The sequence below is a fragment of the Pteronotus mesoamericanus genome, unplaced genomic scaffold, assembly GCF_021234165.1.
Source record: "Pteronotus mesoamericanus isolate MK-2021 breed Mesoamerican mustached bat unplaced genomic scaffold, CSHL_Meso_final scaffold_31, whole genome shotgun sequence".
Classification (NCBI taxonomy): domain Eukaryota; kingdom Metazoa; phylum Chordata; class Mammalia; order Chiroptera; family Mormoopidae; genus Pteronotus; species Pteronotus mesoamericanus.
Genome location: NW_026555312.1, coordinates 18,399,556 through 18,420,313, shown reverse-complemented (window position 1 = coordinate 18,420,313; position 20,758 = coordinate 18,399,556). Strand labels below are relative to the sequence as shown.

Sequence of the window (20,758 nt, the reverse complement as noted above, 5' to 3'; positions counted from 1 at the left end):
TGAAGAAGGGAGCCGTGTCTGCCTATCTTGACCAGAAGTTCTGTTTCTTTGTTTTTATAACTTTTGGATTTTTAAAAAATAAATACCTCTATGAACCTTTAGCCTTAGAGTAGTGATTTCTATCTCTATTGCATGTCATGACTATTTGGTAGAGTTGATTAAAAATATGGTAGTTTAGGTCCTACCTTCAGAGAGTTTTAGTTGCTTTGTGGGTAATTTACATGAGCTTTCTGGGTTGAGAACCCTTTGGGTTTGATGAATTATAAAATAAAAAACTACTTTTAAAGACAGTATATTTGCAGTAAAAAGTATTTCAGGCAGGTTGTTAAAAATAAACAAATAATAAAAAATATATAAAATGTCATTCCTCTCCTTTAAAAGATAACCATTGTCACATCTTTTGTTTATACATTTTATGTACACATGTAAACATTGTTTTTTAAACAATAGTTCAAACTATATGTACCGTTCTTTGACTTGTTTTTACTTAGTTAATGTATTCTAGACACCTAGAGAAGTTCATTTGTCATAAATAACTTTTCCAAGGATTAAAATCAAAAGCACAGAATATAATTTCTGAGTGAGTTGGCAAGCAGGGCTGATGACAGATGCAGATTGCGAGCAGGGCTATTTCTAGTATTGTTTGGAGGCTAGAACAAATCACCTCTCCTGCCTCTTATCCCTGTAAAAAGTAAACAGATGCACTGCAAAAATCCAGGCAAAACTAGTTTAAGATGAAGATTATGGACAATCTTGAATAGAGAAAAATAACCAAAGAGTATCATAAGATGTGCCCAGCAAGAAAGGATATTTCTTTCATGTAATTAAAGCAATCATATGGATGGCATGCTTCAGAATTTTTGTTCTTTGCATTGTATTTTTAAAATTTTGTTTTGTATTTTGGCACTAGCAAAGGCTCCCTCTGGCTTCTTCCTTTCATTGTTGCTCAGTTGCTAGAAGCTTGGATTAGGTGTAGTATAGATGGAAAGAAAAACCTGTGGGCCTCTGTGTGTTCAAGGTAGCTATAGGATCTAGACAGTTCGAGAAACGATTGTATTCAGCTCCTGTCCTCTTAGTACTTGTTCTTTCTCTAGGGTTTTGGGGCATCTGTTTTGCTCTTCTCTTAGGATCCTGCAGTTCCCTTCATCTGAACTAACCCAGTAGGTTTCCTGAGCTTGCCAATAGTGAGTAGAACCTTAGACAACTTGTTTATCCAGAGTAGATCAAGATGATCAGAGTCCCTGTTTATTGACAGGGTTGTGTTAAAATATCAGACAATTCTAAATAATAGTAATAACATGAAACCTAAATTCATTGTAGATATTTTTGGTGGAGTTTAATTTTTTTTTTGATAAATAGCATGTTTTTTTTTTTTTTAAAAAAGAGAAAGAAACATGAAAGCAAATTTGAGTTTAGGTACTTTGTACTCAGCTTAAGAGTTAATACTGGACTGGTCATTAGAGGACCATTTAAGGTACTAGTTTAGTTGTATAATTCTTTGATGTCTTGGGGTTTTATAAAACATTAATTTTAAAATTTACTTTTCCTCATTATTACAATAAGTAAATTTATTGTTGAGGTCAATAGCTATATAGTCAGTAGGCAAAGAGAATTCCTTGATAGTGTCAAGTAATCCCACCTTCTTTGTGTGAAATATAAGTCAAGAAATTTTTTATTCCACTTGTATTACAGGGACAAGAAACAAGAGTGTTTCAGGGGGTTAGATCCAACAAGCTGTTAGTCATGGTCTTAGGACACAAGGAAAATTGTTGACTTGTTAGGATTACGTTTTCTGTTGCAGAGCCTTTCCTTGTCTTGGAGCACCCCACTCCCCACATTGTGAATCATTACTCCCTTATATTCTTACTTTATTAGGCTCACTTTGGAAAATTATATTTTTTTACATATAAATTTTATCTTCTGAGCAAGTTAAGCCTTTTTGTCTTAATGCATTTGTTCTATGTTGAAGCCTTTTGATTGGGAGTAATAGCATGAAAGTGCTATTTCCCTGAAAACTGGAAGAGAAAAACCTTTTAAAAGGCAAGCTTTGCCTATTTTTCCTTAGTCAGCAGCATCTATCTCTTATGCCATTGAGAAGCATGCATAGTACTTTATTGTACGTTGGAAAGTGTATCAGATGTCTCCCAGGAAATGATTTTGAAGGATGAGAGTCCATTCTAAGGAATAATTCTTAAGAATTTGGTATCTCCCTTCCTTTAAAAAAATTAACTTTTTTAAATTGTAGATTTATGTGAAATTATAAGAAATAACACAGAGAGAGCCCATGTATTCTTGACCCATTTTACCCAGAGGGAATATCTTGGAAAAGCACAGTATGTCAAAACCAGGATATTAACATTGATACAATCCACCAAACTTTTTCAGATTTCACCAGTATTGTATACTTGTACTCATTTGTGTGTTTGTATTTAGTTGGATACAGTTTTATCACCTTTGTGTGTATCCACCATCACAGTCAAAATACAAAGTTACATTGCCACAGAAATCCCTAGTGTTAACCTTTTTATAACCATACCTCCTTCCTTTCTCAAGAGAGATTTTTGTTTGTTTTGTTTTTAAATGCTTAGTCATTTATAGTCTTGACTTAAAACAATTAAAAAAAATTTCTAGACATATTTTTAAAATTGTACTTAATTTTTTAAGTGTGGTAAAAATAGTGTAAAATTTATCATCTCATCCATTTTTAAGAGTGCAGTTCAGTAGTGTTACATATATTCATATTGTTGTATAGTAGGTCTCCACATCTTTTTCATCATGCAAAACTAAAATGGCTACTCCCCCTTTCCATCTTACCCAGTCCCATGGCAACTGCCATTCTATTTTCTGTTTCTGTGAATTTGACTACTTTAAATATTTCATATAAGTGGAATCAAACATTATTTGTCCTTGTGTCTGGCTTATTTCATTTAGCATGAAGTCTTTAAGGTTCATAATGTTGTAGCATGTGACAGGATTGCTTCCTTCTTAAAGCTAAATAACATTCCGTTGTATGTCTATACCACATTTAGTTTATTGATTCATCATCTATGGACATGTGGTTTACTTCTACCTCTTGGCTATTGTGAATAATACTGGTATAAACATGACTGTGCAAATTATTTCTTCATGATCCTGCTATCAATTTTTTTTGTATGTATACCTGGAAGTGGAATTGCTGGATATATGGTAGTTCTATTTTTATTTTTTTCAGGAAATACCACATGATTTTCAATAGTGGCTGTACCATTTTATATTCTCATCAACAGTGTATCACTGTACGCTAATGATGTTTGAATGCATAAGTTTTAATTCATCCATTTTTGTGTCATTTTCTGGCTTTTATTAATTCTTTCACACTCGCTAGAGCAAATACCAGCACAAATAGCAGATGTGACATTTTGCATTATAGAATGTTTGTATACCAAGGAGGAGTCTCAAGGTGACATCTAAACATTTTAGAGTCAGCTCTTTTAATTATTGGTAACAGTGACCTTACCTGAACTAATTTGAATAGAAAGAGGGATTTTATTACAAGGAAATTGGGACTCAATCTAAGGATGGAAATGTGGCAGGGCCTTAGAAATCACTAAAGTGTGACTTGGTTGTCTCTTATCTTTGATAGATCTATTTCTCTTTCATTGTGTATCGTGACTTTCACCACATGATGATGAAATAGCTGTTTACTAATCCTGAACCCTTCAGCTTCAGCCTTCCAAAAGACTGAGGTGCTCAGTTGGTCCCAATAAAGAATTCCCAAGGAAAGGGAACGACTGGCGTGCCTGGGGTCAGTCGCCTGCCCTGATATACCTGACCACAAATATGGTCAGGAAAATGGAGCCAAAGCAAGGACCCAGCAACATCTGTGGAGCTATATGGATTGACCGGGAGGCTGCGAGTAGTCAGAAGGAAACGGAATGAGTGCAAGAGAGACCAAATGAAACATGTGCTCCTTATAAACTAAACTTCAATAAATAGTAATTGAGGATATATTGGAGAATAGTGGAGCTTGAAATGTTTTGAGTAAGGACTATTAAAGTGACCCGAGGCAAAGAATTCTTAATAAAAAAAAAAAAAAAATCTGACTGTTTAGTAGTGTATGTAAAGTTGAAAGCCAAGAGGGAAATTGCCTGAAATTCTTAAAAGTATGAGATAAATTCATTGATTAATTTCTCGAGTGATATGAATTAAGGGATAGATTTTTAAATGTCTTAACACAGTTATTTAATTTAGAAAATAGAAAATTACATATCAAACAGCAATAAATTAACATGTTATTTACTCCAGGAGATTTGAAAATGTATTATTGGTATCTTAGACAAATTGATGCATTATGACTACATGATGGAAACATTTAGAGGAAATTAATTGTAGCCTTAATGTCTGAAGTTGTGGAGGAAATTATTTTCCCATTAAACATTAGCAATGATGATAATCATTAAAACTTATTTAGTACTACTGTGTGTCAGGCACTGTGCTAGGCATTTTTATATCTGTTATCTCATCCAACCTCCAAACCATGGGTGCTCACAATTTGTTAAGTTGAATTTTCTAAGATGTTTTTCAATAGAATTATTAACATTTTGCTTTTCTTTTCAGAGATGTGGTATTGGATCTTTCTCTGGGCTCTCTTCTCCTCTCTGTTTGTCCATGGTGCTGCAGGAGTGTTGATGTTTGTGATGCTGCAGAGGCATAGGCAGGGGAGAGTAATCTCTGTCATTGCAGTCAGCATCGGATTTCTGGCTTCTGTAACTGGAGCAATGATTACTAGTAAGTTGATTTTGTTTTGTTTAAGGACAGTATTTTATATGCACTTATGGTTTTGGTAACGTCATTCTTATTGTAATCTTTTTAGCACTAATCACACTTCACCTAGAAGGTCAAGATCAGCTTATTTACTCATTGAAATAGTTTTTGTGCTTCTACTATGTGAAGACTCATCATGTTTTGTGGGAAACGCAAAAAAACTTGTAAAAATCGACAGGGGGCAAAGCAATTCATGGGAAAATTTATCTCATAATGGATGTGGTTTCTGCTTTGAAGGCGCTCACTACCATCCTAAAAGAGAAAGGTAGGCATACACATACAATGGTGATAACTGACCTCAAAAAAAGAGTGAAAATACAGCCCTCAGGTCATTGATGTCATCTGCCTATAACTGCAAAATAAAATTGCACTTCCTTCTTATATACCAATTATGGCACAAATCTCCCCTGGCCTACTAGAAATTAGCCACGTTAGATGTCCTCTGGCTATTTGCAAGTTTTCCCCTGTGCTGCCTCATGTGTGTTTCATGCCAGGCCTCAGGTTCACTCCCTCTGGCCCTCTCCTCTTAACACTGTCTTTAGGCTCCAGCTGAGCCTTACATTTCAAAGAGTTCTGGTTTCTGATGTGCTAGTTGAGCCAGAACTTCAGTGCTTCTTGAGACTCGAGGGTGCCACAGCTGCTTTCTTCCTGTGGTCCTGCCAGAAACTGGCTAGTTGGCCCTGCTGCTGTTGATTCTGTCAGTGCCACTGAATAACAGAGGCTTATATTGCCCTTTGCTTCTGGCTTACTTCCAAATGCCTGGGGCAACACACTGCTACCACTGGATCTGTTCCCAGACTCTCCAAAGAGGACTTCTTACTTTCTAGTTTGTTCCTAGCCCCAGAGATAAGAGGAGGTCCTTTTCTTCTATAGCTCTAAGGCCTCTCCTTTTGTGTCCCACAATCACCTTTTCCCAGAGTGATTGGTATATCTTGCCTTGAGAGGAAAGCCCTATTCCCAAGACAATCATAAAATAGCTGTGGAAGTAGTGAATAGCCTATTATTTCCTTTCTTCACTTACTATTTGGGGGAGGGGGCGCAGGGGTGTGTATGTGTGTGTTCTGGTGTTAGGTTTTTGTTGTTGCTGCCTTCAACCTGTAGCTTTATCATATGGTTCCTCATCCATTTTGCCATAGATAGTGCCCAGGTTTAGCTGAAGCATAGGATATGCATAGTGAAGTAGTAGGAGATTCAACTGGAGAGAGAGAATGGGGCCAAATCTAGAGGATCTTAGAAAGCCAGCCGGAAAGTGCTGCAGGGTGTGGAAAAGAGATATTTTTGAATAGAGTTGGCAAGGGGCAAAGCAGTTCAATGGGAAAATGTGTTTTATGGCTGAATATAGAATGTATGTGAGGAACCAAGAGAAAACTGAAAGAACAGGGACCTTATCTATTTTCATCACTGCTGTATCCCCAAAATAAAACACTATCTGGAACATAAGAGATACTCAAAAAATACTGGTTGGATGGATGGATGTAGTGAGGGAGGAAGAGCAGAGGCAAGGAAGAAAGAAAGGATAGGGAAGAGGGGAGGCAAAAGGGGAGAAGAGGAATTTAGAGGCAATAACCCTAATTTAATCATGAGGTTGGGATTTTAATTAGAGTGGTGGCAGCGGATTGGAAATGGAGTTAATGTTAGGACTATGGCAAAGTGGAAAAAATCCAAATTAGTGATTATTTGGTGGCCTTCAGAGAGACATGCCACTGGTTTTGACGGGGCCACTGTGGTTATCATGGAACAGTGATCAGAGGAGGAAAGCGGGAGGAACAGCTGGTTCAGAGGTCATAAGTAGTATGTGTATGTGTATGTACTGGCACAACTTTTTTAAAACTTTGAAGAAATGTCATCCTACTTCCATTTATCTCAGTGATATATTCACATATATTACCTACTTCCAATTCAGTCAAGAATAAAATAAGCCAATGATCTTAGAAACTGCAATGTTTTATTTTAAAATCCTTCAAAATATAAGTCTGACTTAATTTCAAGTAAAGAGTACGAACCCAGGTTAGTAATAAAACATTTAAATTTATTCTGGCTAATTTCTGATCTGCAAACATTTGCGTTAAGAAAACTAACTAATATAAATATTTAACTAAATTTTCTTAATGTAATTTGTGGGTGTCAGAGCACTCATAGCTCCACCTTCAGTGCAGCAAACGATTCTTGGATATCTATGTCGAATAAGATAGAATATTGGTACATATCTATTGTACAGGGTCTGGCAAAATAATGCCCTTTTTTAAATTACAAAATCGTTTATTACAAAATCATAAGCATGTAATTCTGTAACATAACCATATCACACTCAAGCATACCATATGACATTTTAGGTAAAATGTTCAAATTAAAACTATAAATTATTACACCCACGTTATTGCCCTACCAACCACACTCAAGCAGGTGTTGCTTCTGCCAGACCCTATATTCTGCTATTCCTTAGATTTTATTTCCAGAATAGAGTGACTTTTTAAAAAATTTTCGTTAGTATAGATAGTTAATACCGCAATTGGGAGAAACTGGGTTTCTATGTAATGCCATTACGACATTTTACAAGATGGGGCAAAAGTAGTTTGACAGTTGTTCATATGGAAAATAATACACTAATTAATAGGTAATAATACAGGAACAAACTCTGTTTCACATAATCACAACTGTAAACCTACGTTTGCCCCGCCCTGCGTATCTGTCTAATTTTAACAAGGCATAAAGTGACATCTCATTGTTGATTTAATGTGCATTTCTCTGATTAATGAAGGAATTAGAACATCTCTTTCTATACTTATTCTATATTTAGATTTCCTTTTCTGCAAATTGCTTTTTTAAATTCTATGCCTGCTTTTCTTTTGGGGTTCTGTTTCCTTCTAATTATATTACAGATGTTTTTATATGTTAGAGATATTGTTTTCTCACTGGTTTTAGAGTCTGCAAATAACTTCTCAGTCTTTTACAAGTTACCTTTATCCATGATGTTATTTATTGGGCAGAAATCCTTAATTTCTTCATAATTAGCTAGAAGATTTTTTGCCTTTCGGTTTATAATTTAGAGTTTTATTTAATAATTTGCCCCACACCAAGGTCAAAAGATTTTCTGATATGTTTTCTTCTGTTAATTTTATAGTTTTACCTTTTATATTGAAGTCTTTACTTCATTGAGAACATGGGTCAGCAAATATTTACTTAAAGGGCCAAATAGTAAATATTTTAAATTTTACAGGCCAGATGGTCTCTGTCACAACTATTCGGTTTTGCTGTTGTAGTATGAAAGTTGTCATAGACATAGGGAAATGTATAGGCATGGCTTTTTCAAATAAAACTGTATATAGGAAAACTAATATCTGGTATTCAGGTCATAACTTTCCCCCTGGTCTAGAATCTGTCTTTGTATTTGGTATTAGAATTCCAGGTGCTTTTTTCTTCCCATAGGGGAAGTCAATTTTTACCACATCAGCCACGAAAATATACATTTCCTCATTGATTTGTAGCATCACTTTTTTTGTGTGTTATGTTCTCAAAGTACATATATGTCTTTGAATTCTGTTATGGTTTGTCGATCTTTTTATCTGTTCTTTGCAGCAAGGTTGCATTTTTTTATCCTTACCGTTTTTTAGTACAGGCAGATCTCATTTTATTGCACTTCACTTTATTGCGCTTCACAGATGTTGCATTATTTTACCAATTGAAGACAAACCCTCCCCCAGCAAAAAGATCATGACTTGCTTTATTGCGATACTTGTTCTATTGCAGTAGGCTGGAGCTAAACCCACAATATCTCTGAGGTATGCCTGTATTTCTTTCTTTTTTTAAACCTCACCTGAGGATATGTTTACTGATTTTAGAGAGCAAAGAAGGGAGAGAGAGATGGAGAGAGAAACATTGACTGGTTGCTCACTACCCCCCACCCCCATACATACCCTGACCAGGGAGCGAACCTGCAACCCAGGTATGGGCCGTGGCTGGGAATAGAACCCGCAAACCTTCGATGCACAGGATGATGCTCCAAACAACTGAGCTACCCAGCGAGTGCATGCTTGTATTTCTTAGTATCTGATAGGGCTAGGTCCCTTTCTGTTCTTTCTCAGAGTTGACATAGCTATTCATGGATCTTGATTCTCTCAGGTAAATTTTAAAATATGTCTACTGAGTTTCTCAAAAAGTATAACAATGATTTTTATTGGGATTTAATTGAATTTAGAGGTTAATATGAGAAGAAATGGCATATTAAATTAATCCCCCTAAGAACATGTAATATATCTCTATTCAGATCAAATTCTGTGTCTTTTGTTGGAGTTTAAAAATGTTTTTCTCTAAAGGAGGGTTGTATATTTTGATCAAGTTATTTCCTAAACTCATTATGCTGTGGTTGCTGTGCATGGGTGTTATCTCTTTCGATTACATTGTTTAGTTTTATTGGTGTAGAGAAATGCTTTTAAGTTTTGTATATTGAGTTTATGAAAGATTACAGAGCAGAAACATTGGTTCTTTGCAAAGTTAATAAGATGAATAGATTACTAATTAAAAATGAAGGCAGAAAAGTAAAATATAAAGCAAGATAGAAGTAATAAGTACAGATCCAATAATAAAGATAGAGTAAAGAATTATTAAAATAACATAGTTTTGTAACAGCTATATTGCTAAATATAAAAAAGCAAAATTAGCATAAGAAGAAATAGAAAATATGAATGGGACAATAAGTATTTTTAAACAATTAAAATGTTGAAAACATTTAACATTTAAATGTTTTCAACACATTTTTAAATGTCTTCTCCCAAAAGAACTCTAGGCCCAAATAGGTTTGCAAGTGATATCTATCAAATTTCCAAGAAACAATTAGGTCCTATTTTATTGAAATTATTGCAGATGACAGAAAGATTAAAAGCTGGGGGCACAGCTTATTTCTCAAAGCCACAGTAATCTTGTTGCTAAACACAATATAGACTACACAAGAACAGAAAAGTGCAGGCTCTTTTACCTTTTACCTGATGTGTGTTGTTTTAGGTATGCAAAAATAGGTCCATATCAGAAATGAGTATGGCTGTGTGCCAATAGAACATTATTTATGGATGCTAAAAATTGAATTTTATATAATTTTCATTTATAATGAAGTAGTATTCTTTTGATTTTTTCCTAACTCTTTAAAATATAAAAATCATCCTTAGCTTTCATGCTGTACAAAAACAGGCAGTGGGCCAGATTTGACATGTGGCTTATAGTTTGCCAAACCCCTGATCTAACTACACAAACTGGTAGCAATCAACACACTAGTAAAACTAAACCTGGCTTAATCTTTGTATTTGTTTTCTCTTAAGAAATATGAAGGGCAAATCAAATCACTTTTCATTGGTATACCCGCTGTAGGCACTTTCCGTTGCTGAATATTGACATCTTCTGTCCACTGGCAACTTTTCTCCCAGTTTCCCTTGTCCTTTCAGATTTATCTTTATTTACATATATTCATATAATATATATATATTTTACTGATTATGCTATTACATATATATGTATTATGCTGTATATATTATGCTATATGTAAATATATATTTTATTGATTATGCTATTACAGTTGTCCCATATTTTTCTCTCCTTTATTCTCCTCTGTCCTGCACCCCCCATCCCACCAGCATTCCCCCGCCACTGTTAGTTCATGTCCATGGGTCCTACACATAAGCTCTTTGGCGTCTCCATTTCCTATACTATTCTTAACCTCCCCCTCTCTGTTTTGTACCTACTATTTATGCTTCTTATTCCCTGTACTTTTTCTCCCATTCTCCCCCCTCTCCCTCCCCTCTCATTTCCATTTCTGTGACTCTGTTCCTGTTCTAATTGTTGCTTAGTTTGTTTTTGTTTTTTAGGTTCAGTTGTTGATAGTTATGAGTTTGTTGTCATTTCACTGCTCATAGTTTCTGATCTTCATCTTTTTCTTAGATAATTCCCTTTAACATTTCATATTATATAGGCTTGGTGATGATGAACTCATTTAACGTGACCTTATCTGGGAAGCACTTAATCTGCCTTTCCATTCTAAATGAGAGCTTTCTTTGTTGTGTAGAGTAGTCTTGGGTGTAGGTCCTGCCTTTCATGACTTTGAATACTTCTTTCCAGCCTCGTCTTGCCTGCAAGATTTCTTTTGAGAAATCATCTCATAGTCTTATGGGAAGTCCTTTGTAGGTAACTGTCTCCTTTTCTCTTGCTGCTTTTAAGATTATCTCCTTATCTTTAATGTTGGGTAATGCAATTATCGTGTGCCTTGGTGTGTGCTTCTTTGGGTCCAATTTCTTTGGGACTCTGTGAGCTTCCTAGCTCTGTTGGAAGTCTATTTCCTTGGGCAGACTAGGGAAGTTCTCCTTTATTATTTTTTCAAATAAGTTTTCAATTTCTTGCTCTTCCTTTTCTGCTTCTGGTACCCCTATGATTCGGATGTTGAAACATTTACAGTTGTTCCAGGGGTTCTAAGCTTCTTCTCATTTTTTTTTGAATTGTTTTTTCTTCATTCTCTTCTGATTGAATGTTTATCTCTTCCTTCTGTTCCCAGTCATTGATATGAGTCCCAGTTTCCTTCCCTTCATTGTTGGTTCCCTGTATATTTTTCATTCTTTCAGTTTGCATAGCCTTCACTTTTTCCTCCACTTTGCAACCATATTCAACCAGTGCTGTGAGCATCCAGATTACCAGTGTTTTGAACTCCGCATCTGATAGGTTGGCTACCTCCTGGTCGTTTAGTTCTCTTTCTGGAGTTTTGATCTGTTCTTTCATTTCAACCATATTTCTTTGTCTTGGCACACCTGTTATGTTGGAACGGGCTGAGCCTGAGGTACTTGCCAGGGCGGGGCAACCCACATAGCTGTGTTGTGATGCTGTATGTGGGGGATGGGTTAGAGAGGGATCAATGCCTCTTGTTTGGCTCTGGGCAGACTTTCAGTCACTTTCTCCAGTACCCATAAGCAAATTGGACCCTCTGGTGCTGATTCTCAAGTAGGTGGGTTTGTGTATGTTCTAAGACTCTGTGGGTCTGTGCAACAAATTCCCGTGTGAGGCTGGGAGTTTCTCCCACTGCCGCAACCTCCACAGATTTTTACAGCTAGAGGTTTTGAGGGTTTCTTTCCCCATGCTGGAACCCTGGACTGTGTGGTCTGTCTTCCTCCCCAGTTGTTCCTCCCAGTTTATCCGCATGCGAATGTGGGACTGCCTGGTCCTCCAGCCCCCTCCTTGCTGCACGTCCTCTGCACCCCAGCTGCCCATCTCCACCCCTCCTACTGGTCTGGATGAATGTTTCTTCCTTAACTCCTTGGTTGTTGGACTTCCATACAGTTTGATTTTCTGGCAGGCTGGGTATTTTTTGTTTTTAAATTTGTTGCTGTCCTCCTTTTGGTTGTACAAGGAGGCAAAGTATATCTACCTACACCTCAACCTTGGCCGGAAGTCCAAATTTATCCTTTTACTCACCTTCAGTTCAACTCAGCAGTATTGCTTTCTCCCTTTTACTTTTACTGTACCAGTCTTCTCTAGCCCCTTAATGCTTTTGGGATCTTTCCTTATTCCTAATTCATTCTTTCTGTCACTGATCGTATTGGAAGTTTCTAACATGTGCCTTTTTCTCGAGCATTCTATCCCACTCTGTCTTCTTCATCCTTACCTAGCTTAACCTCATATTTTGCCAAAATGATGACCATAATGTGTGTAATTTTTTAGTTCTTGTGCAGCAAAATATACCTTTAGGTGAGTGAAAACTAAAGCACAAAATATTTAACACATATAAATATAGAAGATTAATATCCAAACTTATTTTTAAAAACCCTATGAATTAAATAAGAAAAAGACAATCCAATTGAAAAATGGACAAAAGATTTGATAAGCATTTCATAGAAGTAGAACTTTAATGGCCATTAATGTGAAAGAAAAGTTCAGTTTTATCAGGGAAATTCAAATTAATCACAGAAATAGCACCTCTCACTAACCATATTGACAAAAATTTAAAAAAAAACAAAAGATAAGGATATGGATTAGTAGCTGGAATATAAATTGGTTCATCTACTTTGGAAAACAATTTGCCATTTTCTAGTAACTCTGACATAGAAAATGCCTCTGACATAGGACTGGGCAACCCTGCCTTTACCCATGTGATACAGAGAAACTATTAGGAGTTAGAAACAAGTGTCATTGGCAGTAGAATGGATAAATAAGATGTGGCATATCCATACTTGAAATTCTATGCAAAAGTGAAAATACATAGATTATAGCTACCTAAAACAACATGAATAACTTAAGACATCAATATTGAGCCCAAAATTCTAGGATAGCGTATCAATGTAAATAGTATTTATTTATTTAAAAAGCTAAATAATATATATTTTTATTAATATAAGCAGGTGAGAAAACTGAAGAAAAGCAAAGGACTGATAAAGAACAACTTCAGAGAGGGAATGGGATATGATTGTGAATCTTCAAGGGAAAGAGTAATGCTCTTTTCTTCATTTGGATGATGGATACTTCTAGGGTTTTTTAATAATCAATGTATATTTTTATAAATACTCTTTCTTATCTGCTCAATATTTAATAGTATTGCTCAAAATCATTTAATAGGCACACAAAATTCTTATTATTTTAGTTTTTTTAGATTAAGAATTTCAGTGGAACGGTGTTTTCTTGACTAATGCTTCTCTGTGAAATGATACAACGCAATGGCAACTTTTAAAAAACCAACTTCTTTTGGAGGGAAGTTGTAACTTAAAATTTGGTTTCTAACGGATTATCCACAGGAAGGTAAATGGCAATTGATTTTATTTTTTGTGTAACACTATTAAATGTCTTCCTTGATTGTGAAAACTCTGCAGTTTTACAGTGGTTTTTCTTCTTTAGATTCTCTTTTCTTCCCTCATCATTATAGGCTCTTTGTTTTTGTCCTCTGTTCCTTGAAAGAAAAATGGGGTGTTTAGTAATTGTGTTTGTTAGTTTTTCCTCAAACAGGGCCTTTCCAAAGTGAAATCCATTTTCTCCTCCCCAGAATAGCTACATACTAAATAAAGGAGTCAGCTTATTTGGAGAAGATGACAGTGAGGTAGAAATGTTTTCAGTACTCACTCTTCTATTCCTTGAGGCCCTTCTCTTATTCCCTTCTCACATTGCACGGGGTGCTTTTCCATGGCTCCTGACCTCCAGTTAAATTCCATGCCCATATGGAAGATGTCCCAAAACTGATTTCATGGGTCCAATCCTGAAACTTCAAAGGAATAAAAAACTAAAGCAAAAGCAAAAACAAATATAAACACATCTTTGAGTTACATAGAAGACATTTGACTTTTAACACAATTTTTCTTTTTCCACAAACATTTGCTGATTACAGTATACTTATTCCCTGCAATTTTAAATCAAGAGTTAAGTGAACTTTGTCACTATATACAAGTATTTTTGTTTGGAAAATAGGGTTAAAATATATTCTGGCCTTTAAAATGACAGTTTCTTGTAATTGTAGGGAAGTCTAGGCAAGTTGGTGTAGAAATTAAGTTAGAGTTTCAAAATTAACTTTAATTACATAAATAATACGTTGGTTCACCCCTGATCCATGGATATGTTCCAAGACCCCCAGTGGGTGCCTAAAACTGAGGATAGTGTCAAACCTAAAATGTACTATGTTTTTTTTTTCTGTACATACAAACCTTTTCACTTAAAGCATGTTATATCTTCTCTATGGCTTTTTCAAGTTGCAACATCACTATTCTGCTTTGGGGCCATTATTAAGTAAAATAAAGGTTACTTGGACACAAGTGTCATGATACCATGACAGTGGGTTTAATAATCGAGAATGCTACTAAGTGACTGACTAAGGTACAACACCACCTACAATGTAGAGATGCTGGACAAAGGGATGATTCATGTCCCAGGTGGGATGGCATGAGATCTCATCAGAAGGGCATGCCGTTGAAAACCTATGAATTGTTTCTGGAATTTTCCATTTAATACTTTCAGACCACAGTTGGCCGCAGATAACTGAAATCACAGAAAGTGAAACTGTAGATGAAGGGGGCTTATCCATATACTGTATATAATAACTCTTTTCATCATGTTAAACTTAAAACATTATGGATAAGGCAGGGGTCCCTTTTGACTAGTACTCCGAAACCAGTACTTTTCTCAAATGTAATCCTATTTTCAGTTTGGTTATGGCTCCTCCGAATTTTCATTTCTACATTACATTCATATATACATACATATATGTGTACTTACATACATGCATGTATATATATATGTATGTACTCGTAGAGAATGTTTTATGTTTTATCTTTATTTTATAATGATTTTTTTCTTTGTCAGTTAATATAGATCTATATATTTTTTTGAGGGTATACAGGTTTCATGGTATGGACTTAGTATAATTTAGCCATTACTGACTAATGCACATTGGGTTTTTTGTTTCTTCTGCTATTACAAAAAATGCTGCATTGATTATTTTATGTGTGTGTGCATATGTGGGTGGGTGTATTCTGGATACCAATCATCAGTTTGTTAAACATATAGCAAGTATTTTTCTAGTCTGTCTCTTATGTTCAAATATGATTATGCTTTATGCTTTTTTTTAATGAGAAGTCTTAAGCTGACCTCCTAGGATCATAAACATAGTCTCTTATATTTTAAAGCTTACATTTATAGTTTTGTTTTATAACATTTAGTTCTTTAATTCATCTGAAACTTATTGTGGAGAATAGTATGAAGTAGGAACCTAAATATACTTCCTAATGACTACCAGTTGTTTTCACACCATGTATTGAATCATGAATCACTGATAGAAATTATCTCTATCATTTACTACTACAATGACTACTAACCAAAATTGAAGTACATACTAGGACTGACACTATTCTAAATACTTTCCAAGTACTATCTCTTAATCTTCACACCTACCTATTTCACAGTTGAGGAGTGATGCACAAAGAGATGAATTAAGTGACTGCCTAGTATAACACAGCTGCTAAGTAGTGGAACGTGGAAGTTAATCCATGAGTCTAGCTCAAGAACCCATGTTCTTAACCATATATAAGCCTGACACTTCGAACTGACAAATTTGTTTGCTATTTCCCAGGCAGCCTGGGCTAGTAATTGCTGAGATTTTTTTACTTCTGGGATCATTTTTGAAAATTTAGTGCTAGAGGTATGGAGACCAAATTGTGGCTTAAAAAATTGAAGACAGTCATGGAAATAAGGGTAAATCCCAGTAAAAACAGATTATTTTCTCAGGTTTATTTTAGCATACTATCTGATAACAGAGAAGGCATGAGATCTTTAAAATTTTTTATGAATGGCATCTAAAATTCTAGGGTATGACCAATTATACAAGTGAAGCTTATTACTTGATTGAGTAAAATATTGGTGCCATTAGGAGTTTTATTTAATACTGAGATGATTACCACTTTATTATTTTCAGAATTCCTTGTAATCTTTTTCACTTAGTGTAAATATGAAATGATAGAATAATTAGGGGATTTATCGTCAGACTAACCTGGATTGGAATTCTAGCTCTTGTACATACTATACATAATTCCTTGAGCTAGTAATTGAGCATCTCTCAATTTCCTTTTTATCATCTTTAAGTTAGGCAATAATACCCAGGGGTGGTATGATACTTAATAACATAGTATTTGTAAAGTTCCTATCAAGATAAATAGTATGTAGTAAATTCTCTGTACACTTAATTTCCTTTCTAAAATAAGCATATGAAAGCCCTTGGCTTAGATTAATAATTTGCTTTTCCCATATACAGGGTCTGGCACAAGTAATACTTTTTTTATTATAAAATCTTTTATTATAAAAGCATAAGCATGTAATTCTTTAACATAATATCTGCTCAAGCACACCATATGACATTTTAGATGAAATGTTCAAATTAAAACTATAAATTATTACACCCGTATTATTATTCTATCAGCCACACTCAAGCAGGTGTTACTTTTGTATATCTCTTAATAGAGGAATAGAATAATTTTTAATTTGGGATATTTTAAAGAAACTAAAGAATTTCTTAGCTAAATGTTATTAATAGATTTCCCTGTCAAATAACTAAATTCAAACAATTTATCTCTGTACTTATTTCCATGTTTGACCATTCTAGGAGGCAGAGACAGCTTTTTCTAGAAAAAGAGTTTTGAGGCCCTCTCCATCTGTGAGATGGCATACTATAATTTAAATGTTTTTCTATGATTTCTAAATGTGCTTTTAAAATCAACCACTTAGATGCCACACCATTATATATGCTGTATTAATAAGGTGAAGTGTTGAATCAGATGGGCTCTGACTCCTTATAACTGTAATTTCTTCATTTTCAGAAGTGCACATTATCTAAGCACTTTTTCCTAAAACAGATGTCAAGCTCATCTTTCATTTTTATTAGCTGGTCTCCAAATAACCTTACAGTCACATGCTTTATTAAAGAGCTTAATAAACAATTTTATATGATAGATTGTGAAATGAACTTGTCAAATATTGTGTTGTTTTATATGACATTTAATAATTCACTTACTGAAAGAAATAAAATATTAAAATTTTCTCAAATCATTTAGAAGTTACATTAGATTGTATAGTTATTGTATTATCATTTATAATTATCAGTGTATTTTGTTTTATACATGTGTTTATAAAGTGCTGATGAGTTATGGCCTGGGAGAAAGATTATGTACAGTAATGAATAACTTATTTTGGTGTCAAGAAGCAACATGTAGCATAAATATGTATTTTGTGGTTGAATAGGAAAAGCATGTTTTTCACTTGATATTAGCCAAAAGGCCCAGAAACAGAAAAAACATGTTTTTCAATTTAAGTGGGCAAGTGTGGTATGTGGTAAAGTATAACTTTTACGAGTCACATGGAAGCTCTGTCAGAAAAAATTTATAAAATGAGAATGATCAGTAACTGTTTTCATAAAATGAAGAGATCTTAAAACCATGCAGTGCTCTCTGAAATGAACGAATGTGCTGTCTTGTTTCTCTGCCTCGCTTCTCCTCCAGGTGCCGCAGTAGCAGGCATTTACAGAGTAGCAGGGAAGAACATGGCCCCCTTGGAAGCGCTGGTATGGGGCGTTGGACAGACTGTACTGACATTGATCATCTCCTTTTCAAGGATCCTCGCTACACTTTGAGGTTTCTGTGGAAATGACTTACTTCACATAAAGAAACAGATGTACAGATTCTCTGAAAAATGGCACTGTTAGCAAGTGGGAATGAAATTACACAAGAATCTTGGAAGGAGCAGGTCGGAATGTAAGGCCTTGAGCTGTGTGGAAAGATTGCCCTCTGGTGTTCAAGTGATTGCACTACCGCACTGCACCTTATGTGCCTCCATCCCAGGCAAGGCGAATTACACTATGAGAAGCTACAAGAAAAAGCACCTTGTTTAGCTGCCAATCAGGTTAACACTGGTGTTGAATCATCATTTTTAACAGTGTTGTGTTTAAGTTACAGGGACATTTTGAAGAATTGATATATGTGCCAAATTCTTCTTTTTTTACAAATTGATCATGTGACAGTTTGCAAGTGTAGATGTAGATGAGTGCTGTGAACATGTTTGACTTGAATTCAGGTAATGTAGTGAGATTTTTGTTTTGTAAAGCTAAGTCCTGTATGAGTGCTGAATACTGAATCATTTATTATGGGATAAATTATTTGATTTTCATTGTTGAACGTTTCTGGGATTTAGGGCTTTAATATGTTTAGGCATTGTTATTTAATTTATGTGGAAAATAATACTTAATGGAAAACTAGCTGAACTCTTAAGGACTCAAAGTAGATCTATAGGGTGCATCCTTTTCACTCACTTATATAACACCCTTTTAATAGTTTCCCTCATACATAAATGTTCTATTGATATAAATTCAAAAACTTTATGGGTAACACACACTGATTATATTTCGTGTGTCATAAAAATATCATTTGAAAGTTTTCTTATAAATTTTGTTAGAAGTCTGAAATGCATGTTCTTTGACCCTCCTAAAGAAAGTTTTTGCCTTGTATCTCGTGGAGAAAACATCTTTATAACTAGTATCTCAGTGGGATTATATTACTTGTTGCAAATGTCTGGGTTTTTGACAAAATGTAAACAATTTTTCATTCTGGAGTATTAAATATATTTAAGAATGGCCTAAATTAGGCTGTGAAAACAAAAAGCCTCATTTGTAGATAAGTACAGTAAGTTATATAGGGAGATTAAGAAATTCTCTTACTTTGGATATGTGGTAACATACTTTCAACTAAGAATTGGAGAATTTAGTAAATAATTTTAAAATTTGGCAGTTATTCTCAGTATATCAAAACAGTACTGAAATATATTTGGATGTTTCATTTTAGTTGTTCAGTTCTTGATTATTTAAGTTTATTAGAATGTGAGGACATTTATTAGAAATGAAAAAGCCCTTAGTATAAAATATTTTAAGAAGTTTTGGCAACCTATACTTATTTTTAAGAATATAGGAAGTAAGGGAAACAGAACCTGATTGAACTTACCTTCTACTGATAATTTTTAGTACCAAGTACAATTAGAAATGTGCTAACTCAAAGGAAGAGCCATTGCAGAGAATATGAATTAAGGACAATCCAAAAAAAATAATCTGCACACTCTAGCCTTGCTTTTTATAACGTGATATGGTAAAAAGTAGGTTTCTATTAGGTCCCAAATTTAAGACCTTTGTTACCCACACTACTTTTCCTTTACCAAATAAACAAACAAAAAAGCAAACAACCCCCCTCCCCCCAGGAAACATAACAACTTAACAGTGAAAAATTGGTAGGGGCAAGCGGTAGGTACTTTTACCAGTAGGGAAGCCAAATTGGGGGATTTTCTAATGCTGTGGCTTAGAAATTTGACTTAAAAAGAAAACAGCAGCTATGCATTCTTAGAGATCTTTGATCTTAAAATTAATTTTATATTATGTATAATCCTGAAATTATTTTCATGTGTTCTTTATATTTTTGATGATTTTCCAATTGAATTTAGGCATAAATTTTCCAAATTGATTTGATTTCTCCTTTTCTGTTAGACTTGAATTTAATGTTCTTTCTTTACTTTGGCTAATCTGTCAAAAAACTTAGTGTTTGAATTCTTTGAGAGGAATTACCAATAACATATTGAAGATATACAAAATGAATATTTTAACATATGGTTATGTTACAATTTAAGAAAGTTATGGTAAGGTAATATGGAGCATGTGGTTTAGAATCCAAAATCAACCAGAAAATAACTTGGATACATAAATGTATGAATGCATGGACCAAAGAGATTTAAACTCCTGTTTTTACTCTAAAATGAAAGTATAGCTGGATGGTTAATAATTAATTTCTAGAATGTCCTAATCTCATTATCAAGTTACTCTACATTATGAATTGTGTGTGTGTGTGTGTGTGTGTGTGTGTGTGTGTGTACTTTTAACTTGTGGGGGAATTTTTTGGTTTCTTTGCTGTTTTCAGCGATTCCCATTGGGATTTTGTGCAACTGTCACTCTTTTGATGTTTTGAAATACAGTTGAATAGTGTGAAATGATGAAATTGTCTTAATAGCTATTTCTATGCTGAGTTTTTTTTTAAGTTAGTGGTTTTCTTATAGAGACAAGAGCATTTAATGATATATATCTACACACATATATATCATTATATACGTATATATAAAGCTGCTATGTGAATAGTCAAATTGGAAAACTTTTGTTCAGTGAATACATTCATGTTATAATGAAGAATTTGTTCAGTTGAATGATCTTTTAAATAGGTATGAGGATGTTTGAGATTTTTTAATTTGGGTAGTTTTCTTGGGGAGGGGTTAGTAGTGCTGGAGATCCTTGTTTTTGATATGACAAAAGCCCTTATTGATGTATTTGTGTTACACCTTCTTAAAAATATGTCTGTGAGTAACAGTAAATTTTTTGTGTGATAAATGCAGGAAGGACAGGGGAAATCCTCTGTAGTTTACACGTCTTTATTTAAAA

The 20,758-nt window shown here is 34.5% G+C and overlaps 1 protein-coding gene across 1 annotated transcript in view; it reads left to right on the top strand.

Annotated features, from left to right (window-relative positions):
• Positions 1–20,174, top strand: part of TMEM170B (transmembrane protein 170B) — a 35,018-nt gene extending 14,844 nt beyond the window's left edge. The window contains exons 2-3 of the mRNA XM_054591895.1: positions 4,597–4,767; positions 17,796–20,174. Of these exons, the coding sequence (XP_054447870.1) occupies positions 4,597–4,767; positions 17,796–17,926 (302 nt within the window). The 3' untranslated portion in view covers positions 17,927–20,174. The remainder of the gene's footprint in view (positions 1–4,596; positions 4,768–17,795) is intronic.
• Positions 20,175–20,758: the final 584 nt, after the last annotated feature.